General features: G+C 39.4%; 1 protein-coding gene across 3 annotated transcripts in view; it reads right to left on the reverse strand.

Moving 5' to 3' along the window:
• The window catches only part of INTU (inturned planar cell polarity protein), a 43,117-nt gene extending 25,403 nt beyond the window's left edge, over positions 1 to 17,714 (reverse strand). The window contains exons 1-3 of one of the 3 annotated variants that reach the window (XM_035326469.1): positions 17,505 to 17,713; positions 12,772 to 13,358; positions 4,522 to 4,607 (exon numbers count right to left, since the gene is read on the reverse strand). In XM_035326469.1, coding sequence (XP_035182360.1) covers positions 4,522 to 4,607; positions 12,772 to 13,358; positions 17,505 to 17,662 — 831 coding nt within the window. In that variant the 5' untranslated portion in view covers positions 17,663 to 17,713. Of the gene's footprint in view, positions 1 to 4,521; positions 4,608 to 12,771; positions 13,359 to 17,504 lie in introns of all 3 variants that reach the window. The other 2 variants (XM_035326468.1, XM_035326470.1) reach the window with 2 other exon arrangements.
• Between the last annotated feature and the right edge of the window lie 401 nt (positions 17,715 to 18,115).

An 18,115-nucleotide genomic window follows, 5' to 3' on the forward strand; every position in this document is an offset into this window, starting at 1 on the left:
TGCTTTAAAACACCCACTGCCTGTCACTGGATCTGAGAGCAGTGCCATCATCAGCTCTTTAAGCTACAACATTTGTGTCACTGGCTGCCTTCTTCCTGTTCCAGTCTACTCCCTCCCGACACTACTCATTAATCTTTCCTCGCCTATTTTGGCTGCTATCAGCCTCCTCCTCTTTTCTATTCCTGTTCTTCGGAATGGCACTGCACTCCATCATGCTCTCCTGCCACGTGCTACCACTTTCTTTTCTGACTGCAACTCATCCCTCGCTCTCTCCTCATCATTTCAGTTTCAATTCATTACACTGCATATTAACGGGACTCAAGGAGTAGCAACATCCAGCTAAGCTGCAGTGGCTTTTTAAGACCCAGTAACTCGATCACTCACAGTTGTAGAGATGCATGTTTCATTCTGCAGCCTTCTGTGACCCAGTTCTCTTTCTTCATCACTCCATCTGCATGTATTTGAGAGGATTTTGCTCATACCCTGTTTAACTTCTTGCAGATTTCCTCAAGGCTCAAGAGCTATTTCTCTTAACTTCTACAACATCTTTTCTGTGGAAACTTACAACACTTAGGCTACAGTTCCTACACTAATGATGCACAGATGTAATTCTTGATGTAGTCTATCTTTTGGTCTCACAAACTAAAAAAATCTCAGTCTGTCTTGTCTTAGAGACATAACCATATGGCCCCCCAAGCAAAAGCTCAAACTAAATCAGGCCAAGAAGAACCTCAACTCTCCCTCCTCCTGCAGGGCTCCATGCTGGCTCCCCCCTCACTGTGTGCAACGCCGCACCACTCGGATGTGAAGACACTGGATTTGGAAGGCCTCGATCCATAATGTGGCTTCCAGTTCCTTTCCAAGTCTACTCGATGCTATATAGCAGCCAGAAGCATGACCTTTTCTGTTCCTCTCCACTCTCATCCAAGTTCTAATCTACTGTGAAAAAGGTCATCTAGGTTAGAAAATAACAGAGAATGACCAAGAGACTACATTTCTACATAGCCTATCACATTAGTTCTTTTTTGTAGAGAAGAAATGATCTGATTAAATACGTGACAACTGAAGAACTCCTCTGTGAATACTGACTATGAAATCTTTCACAGCTTTAATTCCAGTTCTCTTAAAGAAAACCAGGTCAATGCACAGCATAAAACAGATAAAAAAAATGAAAATGTTTCAAAATGGAGAATTGGAAAGGCACAGCAAATATTAATATTCCACTCTATAAAGCATGGGTAAATTCTCAATACTTAGAATAGTTCTCAAAAAATTTAGTCAAATTGCAAGAAGGAATTGACAAAAGTGACAATAACAAAAAACTATGAGGTACATAGATGGGGATTTGTCAGCTTAGGAAAGATAGGACAGAAGTGGAACACGACAGAGCTCTCCAAAATTGTAGAATGATAGGAGGAATAAGGCATGGACAGCTAACTACTACTCGTAACACAGGAGGCTGGAGGTACTGAAAACACTTTTTAGGTAGCAGTTTGAAAACCAACAGAAATGAACACAACATATAACTCAGTTATGTAAATCACTACTCTACGATGCTGTGGAAGTCAAGGGAATTTTAAGAACTAGACTACAATAAGCTACAAACCAGTAGGTGATCCAAAAAGTCCCTATGCAGTCTGGTGGACTGCTGGAATCTGGAAAAATACGATGCAATGGTCACTCTACACTTGATTTTCTTCTTAACGCTCTTTGTTTCTTACACTGACAAACGTTTAAGCAGAAAATATTGCTGTTGCCCCTTTGGTCTGACCCAGAAAGGCATGTTTTGTGTTTATCTGCAAGAAAGCTGTATACTCGAGAATATGGATTTTATTATAGGGAGATCTGGTGGCATTGCCTGCCTTTCAAGGTTGTATGCCATTTCCTGTTTAAGTCTCTGTTTTCCATGTGCTTATGATTTGCCAAACCATTACTCAAAATTTCAAGCTGAGATTTCTGATTCTGACTATTTGCCTCAGGCTGAATATTTTAGGAGGTTTCAGGTAATATGGTTCTTCAACTTCCAAGTATCGGGTTAAAGATAAGTATACTCCTTAATGCTCATCTTCTTCCTATTTGGTCTCCTCTCTCTTGTGCTAGGAAAACACCTCAAAGGTTCTGCTGCTTCCAAGCCTGGCCTTGAAGAATTAGTGGCTGGGCAGACAAGCAGTAACATCTCCGCTACCAGTCACAAGCAGCACAGAACGTCACTGTGATTCTTACACAATAAAAACAGCAGCAATGATGTTGAAGAAGGACCTTTTTTGATCCTTAAATTACAAAAACAATTCTGTTGTTTTGAGGAATATTTAGTTTCTCTGAAATTTATCAGCTTCTTTAGGAACTTGGACTACAAAGCTCACCAAAACTGTCAGGTACGTTAGGTTTTGGGATATTTACAAGTTACCTGATTAAAAGAGATCACTATAATTTTTTTTTTTTTTTTTTAAACTATCCCAGTGACTAAGGTAAATTGTCACCTACGTGTATTTTAGTAATTTCACCAGAAACAGTTCTGCCATGCAAGGGGGGATAGGGGGACAGGACTGATGTAGCAGTCAGACTGCTATTGCTCAACAAATACCCTAAACTAGCCCAGAAGCAAGTTTGCCTAAACTCAGGTAATGAAAACAAAATCTGGGAAAAGTGACACAACAAGGAGAGAAGTTATACCACCTGCTGCAACTGAGAGAAGCCAGGCATGTAATTTTCTAAATTACTTCCAGTAATTTTTAACATTAAACCCAAAGAACAGTGACACAGCTTATTATTTAGCAGCTTTAACATAGTTGTAAGTTAACTTTAAAGTGCATCTTTTTTTTTAGATATATGTGATGTACAACGAATGAGAAATCATTTTTTGCAGCGTATGATGAATGACAATACATTAACAATTTTGCTTGTGTAACAGCTGTCTTCATTACTAAATCTCAGAAATAACAACCCTCTGCTTCTTCAGCAGTATGAACGCAGTGTTCTACACCGCGAAAAAACAGAACCATGTATTTAAATTCTCCATTGGTCTATTTCAGCAATCACTCTTCTGGCTTGAATGAAATTGCACAGTAAAAAAAGGAATAATTGCACTTTAATAGAAGGTTTTGGAAAGCCAACATGACAAACAGTTATACATTTCAAGTAATCACTGTCTACTTGACAAATTTACTGACAACGTAAATGTTAATGTTGCGTTAAAAATAACTACTAAACAAAGGGTTGCATTGCACTTTAGCAACGAGTAACATGTATCCTGTAATCTAGCAAGGGTACAATTAAATTAACTATATAATCTCCATTTTTCTTTAATCGTTCTGTATTTAACAATACTTATACCAGTTCCATATTTGGTCAAAGACAGGCAAGACAAGGTTTGTCTGCCATGGAGCTCTGCCAATACCTGACCACAACTCCGGTAGCTTAGGCAAGCTTCTTGCTGTCGAGTATCTTGGAAAGCTTCCTAAACTGACATACTAGTACTCAATCTTACTGCAATTGCAGATGCAGTTCTACACGCACTCACACCAGATTGTCAACAGAGGCATGTTTAACAAAACCTAAAATTCCCACTTCTTTTTATCTCGGGACAGAAAAACACTTTTATTATTATAATCTCATACATTATATCTGAAGAAAAATCACCAAGGGGTTACAGACCTACTGTAAGAAACACTACTTTTAACCTGTTCTCTCTTTTACGATTTACAACTTTTACCTTGTCTTCCTTTTCACCAGGAAGTGGATTTAAGCAGAATAACTCAAAACCGTTTAATTTTATGTTCCTAACAACCTAGGTAATTAACACTCTCCTGTTTTAATTCTTTAACAGCTATGTAATTCTTTATTACTTAATTATTATAGCTCCAAAATAATTGTTCATCTAGAAGGCAAGATACATGCAATATGTGGGAAAGGACATTCTTCATATTTTTTTGGGTTTCTTTGTTTAATATCAATTTCAATCATTATCCAGTTTTGAAAGATCTTAAACACATTTAATCTCAAGGCTTTTAAATACTTTTTACTTGCATTTTTTTTTTACTTGCATTCAAATACAAAGCTTTTAAATGTATTTTTTTCTATTTACATGTGAAAACTATCATTTTCTCCATTTAAATGCTTTTAGATATCTTTAATAGCATTGTCAATTTTAATTTTACTCTTGTGATTCTCTTATATTGATAGTTTTAAGTATTTGCATAGCAATTATTACTATTTTAAGAACAGACATTTTTTGACACTTTGTCTATCCAAGGTAGATGAAAATAGCACTGTATACATTACCTATCCATTCAATACCACTACTCGTCTCCAGCTGACATTTATTTATTTGAAAGCTAGACATCAATATCTTGCTTCACACACACTACTGCCAGATTGCACATCTCACTGATGTCAGTGAAAAATTAGACCTTCCCCATCCAAGAGCAAGACCACCTAAGTAATTTTTCCTAAGGAAAAAAAGGCTAAAAATGGTATTCATTTTTACAAAGGACATTTGCAATAAATGTTCAACTACTGTACCTGCATAGGACCTGGAATGCAAGACAAAACCCTTTCTATGTTTTCAGAATTCACATCAACATCATTTACAGCAACTAGAGCATCTCCTGGAGATAAAACAGACAAAAGCATAAATTAGAGGGTATTACACTACAGTACAAAGCCAAACAGAGTTTTGTTTTAAAAATGAATATGGCATCCAATTATAAATGACCTACTGCATGTAAGCAGATTGCATCTCCTTGCAACATTTACAGTACTTAGAAACAAGTCTATTACCCAAGTGTTCCTAAGTCCTAGCTGCCACACTTGGATCGTTTTACAAAAACAACTGCCACAGCCTTTTCCCTCTATCCAGGCTTCTGTCACTCCTGTTGATTCACTCTTCCTCTATGCAGTTGACAAGCTCCAGGCCATTGCTTACAGAAGAGGTTTCAAGGGTTAGCGGAGGGAGGATCTCACCGTCCCATAGCCCTTCTATCAAAGCACTCCTATGCACCTAAGTAACTTAGCTCAGTTCCCTGAACTGGCAGAATGCTCTTCACTCCCCTAGTAGGTAATTTTTGTAACCCAGATGCTCTAACAAGCACTAGAGTTAGCAAAAGAGAAACAAGGAGTGCAGAGACAAGATACGATAGACTTTGGCCACCCTTATTTTGTGGTGGTGAGCAGTTACTTTGGCTGGTCATCTTGTGGAATGTCACTCATCTTCTTGACTTTTTATCACAACTACCTTATTTCATGCCTACGCCTCCTTTGTCTATCATGCCACACCACAATTTAGTGCTCTCTTCCTTCCCATGCCTTCCCCTCTTCTGTGGCATCTTAGTCAGCCTTCTTCATGCTTTTAGCTGCCAGTTCTCCCTGCCTAATGACATCTCATGTTTTCTGAAATCTGACTCTTTTCCTATTACTGAAAATGCATTTAAAAACAGGATCCCAGAGAAATTCTTCAAGTGCAAGTAGAAAGGGTTTGAAAGATTAAAGGCAAGGTAATAAAAGCCAACAAAACTGAATTAAAGCTTACAAAGTTAAAATCCACTCTGACGCTGAAAGTACAAAAATCAAATAGAATTTTTATCTCAAGTAAGGGAAAATATTTTAGAGAAATATCATGGTAATCGTTAGTTGATAACCTCTGCCTCATCCCCCTCAAAAATACAGATGGTTTAACTACGGAGTGTGTAAGAAAGAAAAGAGAGATCAATGAGAAGAAAATACAAAATATAAAGCTAAGAAAGAACCTCAAAAGATAAAACTAGTTAGACCTGACAAAAGGAATAGAAAGTACCAAGTTAACAATACAAGTTTTTTTCTGGACATTCATCTACTTTCAAAGCAAATGGAAGCTCCAGTAAGAAAAGCATGCATATTAAAGATATTTCATGTATGTATTTTCTGTATCATGTATTTCCTCAGTTCACAGTATTATTATTATTTGTACCTACACTTATACCATTTATACTCCATCCATTTAGTAGAGGAATTCCAAAACATATTGAGCAGGCTAAAAGCTGCTACCGTGACACCTATCCTTTTCTTAAGTGCCAGGACATGTGAAAAACCGTCAGAGTTAGCATTAATAACAGCATTCAGCTATACCTGCAATAGACAAATCCTATTTGGAAGGATTTCCCCCCCCCCCCCCCATTTCAAGTAACAGTAAAGTTAAACAGCATTGAAGAGCAACTAGGGAGCCCACACCAGAACCCCAGGACTTGAAAGTTAGCAGTCAAGAGTGGAGCATTCAGGCTGCACTAATACAACAAGAAATTATAAACAGAACTAAGTTATTTGATGAAAAGCATATATATTTAAGATCATTGCTTGCAAATACAAGAGAAAACATATGTACTAATCTGGAAATCTGAAGCACTGTTTAAAAAATGTTGTTTGTATTCCACTTGTTTCATTATGGAAATTATGAATTCTACTCCAAAGACAACAGTCTAAGCATCTAATGCCCTGCTCCAAAACGGCATTCAAACCAGCTGCATACACTCAGTGAAGACACATGTACCTTAGCACTTAAGGAATATTTTTGTACCACATCTCACAGGGTGGAATATACAAATACACTTTGAAAGAAGATCCATCTATATTTACATGTTACATACTCAAAATGGTTTTTATTCATTTGACACCTAATGTATATATGTAAAACTTTCAGTGGAACAGCATATATTTATTCCATTCAATTTGTAAAAATGCGATCATGTACGATAAATGGAAAAGCCTTCCAGAAGACACAGCCAAGGCAATTCCATGAGGCTGTCTTCATTTTGCCAGAAAATGCTGCATCAGTATTACAGAACTGCAACTTGACGTACAACTAAGACAAGCTACATTTATCAGTATGTCCTTCCAGAACTGCAGTGGGGATGATTGCCTTTTCTTTTCATCAAACACAACAGAATTCAAAGAATAGAAACTTAAGTTTCTATTCTTTGAATACAAATGGAAGACACCACTGGCACAATAGGAAGTACGTAACTACATGAACACAGAGCATCCTAAAGCAGAACGTGACCACAAGATCTGTCCAGTGCGATAATTAATGCCAGTGAAAGTTTATATATGCAAGTGTTCCTTTGTCAGTATTGCTTCTACATTTTCACTGAGAGATGTTTACTCCCCTTTAGCAGTGTGAAAAACTTAAAGGTGCGAGTGACTTAGGCTCTCAGATAAACCTATTAAAAAGACTGGGTGAATATACAAAGTTTAACTTCACTCACATTTAAGCAATTCAGGTTAAATGAAATAAAAGGCTAAATGATATTCACAATTGTTTCAGTTGATCAAAAAAGAATCACAGCTTTTTTTAAAAAAGCTTGATAGCTTGCAGAGTTAAGTCAAATTTTCCCAGACTAAAACATAACTGAATTGCAGATGCAGAAAGACATTTCACTAGAGATAACAAGGTTGTACAGATGGTACTGCAAATACATTGTCCCATTGTTTCTGCGCTCTATTAACTTGATTTTAAAAAAAAGACTTTTGTAAGTACAGAAATCAAAATGAAATTTATCCTTTCTGCTGCAGTAGACATGTATGCTTACATAGACAAGAAGCAGACATTTCCATGAAATGGTCTTTTCAAACTTGTTATACAAAAATGTAAAGCTTTTCCTTTTTTGTTTTAGCTTTTTCATTAACCATTGTATACAAAAATTATACTCTATAAGAAAACGTTCTGTGGAATAGCACTTGACCCGCTCTTATCGGCTTGCATTTCTACCAGTGCATAAGCTCATTATTGTCTATCATGAAAATCACCATTATATACGTTACAAAATGAAGAACATTAGACCAAGGTCTCACTTCCATCTTTAGGGACACTATGAGCTGCTGCACTAGAGGATGTACTTTTTTTTTTTTTCTGATAGCACCAGGATATCAAACCTTCAGTCAGTAAAGATATCTATAGAAAATACGTATCTTTCTCTTAAAGGAATAAAGTTTTTGTTATTGTTGAGTAATAAAGAATGAATAATCAACTTTTGCAGTTTACCATTTTTTATAAAAAGATTGTTCTCAGTCCACAAAGAAACTATTAGATGTCTTCACACATCCTCCACACAATGGAAAACAGAACTGAATTTTATCAGTGATGGAACATGTAGAAGACTTTCAGGAATTGGCTCCTGTATTCCTTAGTCGCTCTTCATTTTCTTCTCAAAAGAGAATGATTTCTCATATCTTCCCATTATTACCTAAGAACAACATATATTGATCTCAAACACCTGGTTTAAAAATGATTTTTTTTCCCATCTGAAAAAGATGAATTTTAGAAAAGTCTGGGGACCTCTGGCATCCCTAAAATGTTTATTTCAGGACTGCCTATCACTTTCCCACATGAGGCACAGATTAAATACCCATTCCATAGAGTTAAACCCTCTTGCATCATTTCTTAAATCAGAACTTCTTCCCATTAACCAAGGGGCATGGGTTGATGAACCTGTATTGTCCATGCTGTGACGGGAAGTGAACATTTTTAGCTGAATTAAAAATCAGAAGCATGCTGTTCCTATGGGAGAGGACTGAGAACACTTTTTTTCCCCCCATAAAATCCTGATATTTAGTTTTCTCTGTTCTTGGTAACGGCTTAGTGGAAGTACTTATAAATCTTCACATACTTCTCTCCAAAAAAGGCAAAGTGTGGAACACATTCTCCTGAAGAAAGCCAGATCAATTACTTGTTTTATATGTTAACAGGCTGCTTTTACCAATGCTGTTATGCTTCAAGAGCAGATTAAAAGAACATAAACGACTTCCCAAACTCCACAGTGAGAGCACAGCAAAGCTTACACAAGCTCTGTATTTCTGTCTCGTGTGCCCAACATCTCTGCGTTGGAGAGCCTTTTCAACAAGTACACCATATATGGCAATTTCTCATGGAAAATCTCAAACTCTCACAGAATTGGGGTCCTTTCAGGAACTGTTTTCTGACAGAACTCTTAGCTCCGTCCTCTGCAAATGACAAAAACCAGTATTTACCTTCACTGTCTGAGGATGACTGCAGGTTTCTTTTGCAGATGGATTACTGTTTGAAACTTGTCTGTACTATACAAATTTAAAAGATACACACCACATTCCAGTAACAATGGCCTGTTTTACCAACCTGTGTCCAATTGCTTAATTGAGATACTATGCAGAGGGCTTGAACTTTGGACCTCCAACAGCAGAGGTACTCCAAAGGAGTAAAAAGTGTTTGCACTACTCAAATGAAAGGAGCAAAGATTACTACTTAAACATTTCTTTACTCAGTGGAAATAAATAACTCTCCCACATAACATCAACAGAATTACTAAAGCCATCCATCCGTAAATGGGGATCTGGATCTTTCAACTGAAGCTTGCAACAGTAGCCTGCATCTTTTAGATAGCCGTTCAAACCGGATTATTATAGTCCATCTTCACTATGCTTCAGGAATAATCCCTCTCCCTAGGTGGTTCTCACATCTTTTCAACAGTCGAGCATACTGATCAGATAACAGAATTCATGCAAAGCATTCAGATACGCAGTGATGAATGCAGTAAAAACAAAAGATAATAGCAAAGAGTGCCATGGTCGTACTCTGACAATGGAAGAACTCTTCTGTATTTTCAGTGATGCTGGAATTAGTTTTGCATTTATACCACAGTAAAGATGGCCATCATCAGCATTTACAGAAAGTATCCCTTGCGGTAAATTGGATAGGTTTCAACGTGATGTTGCGAGGGGGGAGGAAATCAAATTATAACGGCATTTCCTATTACAACCCTTATTTGACTGGATCTAAGTGAGTATTTGGTGGAGCTTTTTATCTTTGAAGATACACTTAGAGATGAAACTAGAAATTTTCACATAGCAGATAAGGCTTGGCATATGAAAAGAATATGAAAAACTATGAGGACTTGTTTGATTTGTAAATTTAAGATGGACGCTGGGCTGTTAAACAAAGTAAATAAATAAATGAACTGAAAAACGACACAGAGGGAGTGTCATCTTTTTACGGAGTCAAAGCGGCAGTTTTTTTAGCTTACAAAATTTTTATTTACTTTCATATGGTCAGCGGCTGTATTCTACTTGGTTAATAAATTACAGCAACAAGACTTACGACTTCCACATGCAAACTTAAGAAAATTAAAGAGCACTGCACAAATAATAAACAGATGTTTCATTTTCTGAGTGGTCAATGCTGTACGGGATACACATTTCAGAATAAATTGAAGAAGCCACCTGAGGATGATTATTTATTGGGGAAAAAAAAGCCGTTAGTTCTACTAAAAATGTTAAAGCAATAATCACTCTAACTGGTCATTCAAAGTGAAAAAACAATTAGTCTCTCACGCTGCAACCCTAACAGCCACTTAAGTGGCTAACATACTACAGACAAATGATCTGAGTAACTACTGAAAATACCAAATAATCAGTAACTTGATCATTTATATATCACAAACACAGGGCGGGGGGGGGGGAAGGAAATCTAGAGAGCTCAGATGTTAAGTAGGGCTGGAGAGTTGGGACACTTTCCTGGGCACACCTGCCAGGATTTTGGGAGCAGGGTGCTACAAGAGTGACCTGTGTGGAAGGAGGTCACAAACCGCCTTGTGCTGCTCACAGCCAGTTTTGAAGCAACTCACGATGCACCAAAACACAGCCCAGCCAGGGGAGCCCATGGCACTTCTGCCCAAGTCTATTTAAGAAAGTGGGGCAGTGATGATGGCAAGGGTTGTGGCCCACAGAGGATCCATTCCCTGAACGACTACGGTCCATGGAGGAGTCATGATGCAGCAGAGGAAAATAAGCAGTCAGAAGCAAGGAGCAGCAGAAGGAAGCCACCATATGCAATGTGCACTGATGTGCAATGCAGAGACAGTAAACCAGACGTTTTTTTTTTTTTTTCTCCACAGGACCAAAATTATTTTTACTGTGTATTCTTTATGCTGACAACATTGAAACCTAAGCATCTAATTTATGCAAAGCTTCTCTGCTTCTAGGCACCACATAAAAATTTTAGAGTACTCAGTGTTCACTATAATGTATAATTTTCATATAAAAATACTTTCAAATTATATACTTTATACCATTGGAACAGAATACAGCTCATTTTCCCAACTGCAAGCTGAATAACTACAGTATGCTTGAAAAATATTTCTTTCCAACATGCAAAACCAAGGCAATATTGGTTGACAACCCTACACACATTACACTGCTAGAGTCCTTAGAATAATTTAAATGTTCTTCTATTTAAAAGAAAACAAAAAATACATCAAACAATTGTGCTAATGTGGTCATTAGCTCTGGGAAACATCAAATGCTGCAGATGAAGATGAACCACAGAGAATGCTAGCCTTATCTCCTGGACCTCATGTTTGCCTACACCATCCTGACTTCATGGCTGCTCTTACAAACAGGTAGTTACAGAAAAATTTGTCTCCCCAAATTAACTTGCAGGATGTAAATACCCACCATTACCCTAATTAGATTAAATACCATTATATTAAGCACAGCAGATGAAGCTGAAACTCCCTCCCTCCTCCTCTGATTCCGCATCCCCCTCTTCTTGACTAATCAATTCTTTCTGGTAAAATTTGAAAGTTATCCAATTTTCCCTCTGGAGTATTCCTTAGCATCCCTACTGAAAACACGTGCTAGGAGAATCAGCTAGTCAAAGCACGATTTGCCTTTCTATGCACACAATGTTGGAATCTCAAATGCACTCACGCTGACTTTGTGGGATTTGTGCTACTACAGTATTAAGATTTTCATGATCTTCTACCCAGTATCACATCTTTGCTCTCCCCTTACTAGGGAGGAGCTTCAGGGGCAATTAACCATCTCCTGCCCTTTAGAAATGCAGGTTAGCTGTCTCACATTTACCGTACCAGACACTGCGGGCTCATGAGTGCTAAGTCTTTTAAATGTCCTCCTGATACTATAGGTGGGAGTACTTGCTTCTGCTCCTTCACTTCTAGGCACAAAAGTTAATTCCTTTGTGTCTTTCAAGCCCTGGTGCTTGTCAGACCTTCTGTGACCCAGTTTAACTTACCACCAAAAACTAGACAGGTGATTTTTCTTCTGGGTTAGTTTGCTGCCAGGTTACTTAGTTGCACCAGCTTGTGAAAGTGTCTGAGGAGCCAACCCAGCACACAGGAGAGCTGCTACACTAGCTCTCTGCCTTCTCAGGCTACACTCTCCAAATACATGGAGGGCATCTGATTGCAATTGTTGAAGCTGTTATTGTTGCTAAATTCAGTAATATCCACACAATGATGCGGACAAAGAAAGACTGTAAGATATACATATATTTTACTTGATATTTTTTCCTAATTTTTATGTATCAAATCCACTTAATGGATATTCAGTAAAGCATCGAAGAGGGGTGGTAGAAAAGAATAAATACAAAATACAGTATTTGGTGTACTAAAGTTTTTCCACAGTCCCACTTATCTACTGAGTAAATTCTGCATAAAATTAAAGGCAGGCAGAAGTGTTTGTTTTTCTTGAGTTCAAGCCGCTCCCTCCTTGTAGGCTAAAAGGACGGCCATCTCCTTGCTGTATTAACACCTCCTGGTTTATGTCACATATTCTTGAAGCCACTACTACAGTAAAATTGAATAGGTAATAAAACATCCAACGCACTGATTTTTATTTAAAATACCACCTCAAGAATTAACAAAATAGTTGCTGTAATTATACTTAGATCTCGGGAATATTCAAGTCAGCTGCCTCTCAAAAAAAAACAAACTTTATTTTAAAGAAAAGTGCATATATTTGATTACTTACCAATCAGTATTTGACCCGTTTTCATTGCTGAGCTACCTGGCACCAAGCCATGCACTACAAGCTTCTCTTCACTGATTCCTCTGATGACTTTATCCTTCTTGCCTTGTTTTTCTGCTCTTCTGCTGCTCCATGATGACTGATGGACTATGCCTACCAAGGCCTCCAGAAGCTTGTGCTGCTCCTCTTCTCCAGCACCGTACAGTTTTCTGGGATTTACATAAACATATATATCTTTGTATTTTTGCTGAACAGTGACACCTGTTTTCTGAGTGGATTGGTGTTTCAGTATAGAAGTAGGACCAGTGGAGTGCACATTACAGCTTGCACTCCCTTTCTTACCAGAATTCTTTGGTAAAAGATTCTTCTTTTTTAATATTTTTGTCAATTTCTTCAGTTCATACTTTCTTTCTTTTCTTGATCCCTCCTGAATAACTTCAGCTTCATTTTCACGAAACCTGACATGATTCACTGCTGGTATTTCTGGACAGGTGTTCTGAAGCAAAGTTTCTTCTTCACTTTCACTCATTTCTAAATAAAATAATTCCCCATTTTTCTGGACACCATCCAACCATTCAGGCTCAAGGTCACTGGGAAAGAAAGAAGAATGATCAGTGATAGCTCTGATAAGGACAACTGCTATGCAAGTGACATCTGCTTACTTCCAATGGGAAGGGGAGTACAGAGAGTGCAAGGCAAAAAAACTATGTTGCCCCTTGAGTATTGAAAGCTTAGCAGCTTGAAGTTTGCCAAGAAGATAGGAGCTCTTCCAAGACAAGTGACGGATATAAGAAGGAAAGACATTCCTCCCAGATACTAAAATTGATTCTTCAAATGCCTTACAGGAAAATAGTCATTGCAAAGAGTGCTGTCTTTTCTGAAAGCAACCAAACAAAAGTGTTACAAGTTTTAATTAGTAGTTATTCATGGGCATGACGGGGCTTTGTCTCTGAGAAAAAGAAACACATCCCATTTGTTCTCTCCCATTATTTTTCCCCTTACACACTTAAAAGACTTGTACTGTAAGGTCACTGAAAGTAAAGAACATTTTAAAATCTTAATACAGCAAAAAATAAAAATAAAAACAAAGATGAAACCCAGATAACACTTTTTAAGACGCGTTTAAAATTAGTATATTCAAACTCAGATGCAAAAACACAGAAGAAAAAAGTAAATAGGCAGCGCTGCTACAGAAAGTTCTAGCAGCTGGAGCAAATCACTAAGCCACTAGCATCAAGCTGCTGCAAAGGAGAGGCAAGGCAAGTGCAGGATGTATTAGCAGGAGCGCCATCGGCAAGGCAGAGAACATTTTTGTCCTAATTTGGCAATGGCGACGTGTCAACCATGTCCAGTTTGGGATCAAACAGTTTAAGAAAGATGTAATAACTGCAACAAGAGCACAGAAACAAGCAGTAAGTAGTTTATAAACATGTTTTAAATGGAAAGAGACTGAAGGAAATAATGTTCTTTTGGTTGAAGAAAAAAAAAAAAAAGATAGCTGAAGAGGCAAAAGGCCAAATTGTCAACTCCCCCACTCCAATACGAACCACAGAGCACTAGTACATGAGGAGCGTGAGGATCACAACAGTCAAAACAGGGCGAACCGTCACTGTTTTAATTTACCAAAACGTTAAAGCTAAATATTAGAGAACTTTTTGATCTCACAGACACACAAAGAATCAGCATTAGCAGTCTGTGTAAGAACATCTGGGATATTCTGCATGGAAGATTTTCACCAACAGACAAGACCAGCTCAATCTCCCTGCCCCCGGAAAACAGCATGGACTGACTTGATGACAGCCACATCTCCTTTTCTACAAATCTGAGACTGCACTGATAAAAATTAAACAAGGAAAAACTGGAATGGAGGCTCACATAATTAATACCATTAACTGTGTAAAGTTAACATACATTCAAAGACTTTCTACTAGAACTAGCCACTTTTACTGAATAAAGGAAGCAAGCTTTGTTTAAAACTAGTATTACCACATAATTTGAATACAGCATTAATTTGAAAACATGGATTAATGATACAGCTTTGGAGCTTAACTGAGCAGAGAACATTACACACTGCATCACAGCACCTTTAAGAGCTCAGAGGGAAGATCTTGCTGGAAAAAAAAGAATACAAAAAAAAACATGATGATAGTACTCTCTCCCCGGAACTCCAGAGACTTAAAAACGTGTAAGGATGCTGCAGACAGGAATACTCATCAGGCACTTTCTCTTGAAGAAAAGTCACCTCCTGTGATAATTTGGCTACTCCTGATGCCATTATGGCCATGAGTAAATCAGAGCTTGTATTGTCTGCAGGCTCTGACTTAAAGTCTTGAGTAAAATACTCATGGAAGTATCAGAATGCTAGCAACATCTAATGGCTTTTGTGGACAGACACTTATCTGATCTACCATTGCAAAAGGTGCTATGTAAGAAATAACATGACAGCATTTTACTTTTTTTAAAAAACAAACAAACAAACAAACAAAAAAACTAGTGCATTCTGGCACAAGTAAGCAAAACTGGGAAACACAAGGTTCATGAAGGGAACATTAGAAATCAACAAAGAAGAAACACCCATGACATATGACAACATTTTTACCCCCCTCTTCATACGGGATTATGCTCTTTGGGGAAGCTGTTTCTTCTTTGGGGTAGATGTCAAAATTTCAACTTGGATATCAGTTCATACACTGACATTCTCCACCTTTGTCATCTACTTTTATTAGATGGTCCAAGTAAAAAAAATAAATAAAAAAGATGTGTTGGAGCATCACGCTTGGTCCACTCAAACAAGCAGATCAAAGGCTTGTCAAGGATGAACAAGTTGCTCCAGAGGAAAAAGCCCACTGGGAATGGAGAACGTGTCATAAGGGCACGAACTACTCTCCTTCAAGGCATTGTCACTAAGGCACACTAAAAAGAAACTATGACTTTCCAAGTACAGATCCCTACAGGCACCTAAAAATAGGGAAGTCTGAAACAAGAAATGTGTAGGTAGGATAACAGGTTTGTTTATTTATTTTACCTAATGCTACAATTTTACAATTACTTTAAACAAGTAATAAACAAATAAATAAAATCTCATTTCCAGCACTCTTGCCTTGTGCCAGAACAAGCACAAAACAAACTGAGCTTCTGTACAGGTCTGAAAGCTTCCATTAGAGATCTAACAACCTGGAAGACCTGCGTACCTCTAAGAACAGTTTCACTAGTCCCACACAGGCTTTTCTTCTTTGGAATGAATGTCCGAACAGCTATGCAAATTGAAGTCGTACACTCATGGCAAGGGATACACATTTACTAGAAATGAAGGAACTGAGTTCTGATTTTGAAGCAAGAGAAGAATTCACCCAAAGAAACTCATAAGCAGTAACATCTCTGAGCCTTGCTTTAAAGCAGTTAATGAAGATAACAAATCAAGGTTTTAATATTTTACTGCTCTCCATGATTAAATTCCTCCCATATGATACTCTGCAGAAGATCATTATCTCTAGTTTCCCCAGCATTTGGCTAAGCAAGGACAAAGCAGAGCCTTGGACTGAGGCATACACAAAGCTGCCAGTGTGGCATACACAAAGCTGCCATCCTCTTCACAGCTACAGCTGCCTAGAGGGGCTCTGATCCATCACAAGTAAGTAGCAAAAATGGCAGCAAATGTTAAATTCTTAAAATAGACAAAATTATTAGAAAAAAATAACACACTGCTTTCACAACTGCGTATATCAGGCACTCCTATCACCCTTATTCTGACCTCTTACTGGTGCTCCTCAGCGTACTTTTGTTTTGTCCACACTTGTGGTACTATGGAGCACTGTCGGTTCAACCATCAGAACTTTATTCTGGACAGTACTAACTTTTAACAACTTTTCTTTCTTTAATTTAACCAAATCTGGCTGATTATAAAACCACATACAGCTCATCCGTAGAGGAAGAAATGCCATTACCTCAAACAACCTCCCAAACCTTCCTTTGTACCTACGACTTGGCAAAACCACATGCCTTTTTCACTACAGATCCCACCCTAACCCCCTCCTGTTTCTGAATGCAGAAGGCTGGAGTATTACCGGGGTATATATGCCAACAGGAGGAACTGTTGGACCTAAAATTAAAGCCTCGTGGTTCTGTTGGTGCAGTGACAGAAATGACGCATTTCAACGTATACAGGAGTATTACATCTTGTGTTCCGCATGGAGAACTGGACCACGGCTTGATCTTCAGAACATGGTAAGAATGACAGTAAGATAGTATTTTAGATGAAACCTGTGGAGAAGAAGAGCACGCAAGACCAAAAAACCGCACGGCTTCAGGCAGAAACGCGTCACGGTTGAGTTGTGGCTTATAAACAGGCACAGAGTTACACGGCTGTACCCCCAACAGCTTTGTTTCTCTCAGCTAGATGGGTGGGCTAATCGCAAAACAAAGTATAATTTAAACACGCTTCCAAGCTCTCCCACTACAACATCCCAGACAAAGCGCCGTAAATTAGAACTGGAAATACGCGTCTGAACTGAGGGGCCAGGGAGGTCTCTCGCTGTAAGTCGATGAACCCTCGCTTTAAAAACGAAGCAAGAAAACCCCAAACAACACAAAACCTTTATCGCCAGGCAAAGCGCCGCCCCCGCGAACAGCGACACCCTACAGCAAGACCCGCTTCGAAAGCCCCGCCGCGGCCGGGCCTCGAACCCGCGATCCTCCGAGTCTCCGAGTCCCGAGCCGCCGCCGCCGCCCGCCCTTACTCGGAGCTCGCGGACAGGGAGGAGGCACACGAGCCGCTCCCGCTGCTGCCGCTGCCGCCGCCCTCCGCGCGCCCAACGCCTTCACCCTGCAGCGGCTCCGCGCCCGCAGCAGCAGCGGCGGCGGCGGCTCCGCTCCCGCCGTCCCCCCCGGACGCCATGACAGCCGCAGCAACTCCTGTCGCGCACGTGACGAGCACCGCGCCCTCCTATTGGCGGCCCGTGGCTCGGAGCCATGGAGACGCGGGAAGCTGGCGGCGCGCGCGGAGCGTTAACGGCCGCTAACGGTCGCTGCGCCGCCTCTGAGGCCCTGAGGCGGCGGGGAGCCCCCGGTGGTCCCGCAGCGCTCTGAGGCGCCGCGAGTTCACGGTGTACGTAGCGCAGGGCCCGGTACAGAGACCTCCGCCCCTGCCCGCTATGGCTTGCCGGGGGAGCAGCCTGTTTGAGTGCCCAACCTCCCCCCTCCCCGCTTCCTCGAAAGCACCATCCGAGTCTCAGTAGTCTCTTGAAAGTCTTTCGGCGGGTAAGTGTGGGAAACGTAATGGAGAACAGACTGCTCAGCCTCTAATGGTGAGGCCCCAGCTACGGTCCCATAAAAGAGGCTATTGATGGAA

Source organism: Oxyura jamaicensis, chromosome 4 (genome assembly GCF_011077185.1).
Source record: "Oxyura jamaicensis isolate SHBP4307 breed ruddy duck chromosome 4, BPBGC_Ojam_1.0, whole genome shotgun sequence".
NCBI classification, from domain to species: Eukaryota; Metazoa; Chordata; class Aves; order Anseriformes; family Anatidae; genus Oxyura; species Oxyura jamaicensis.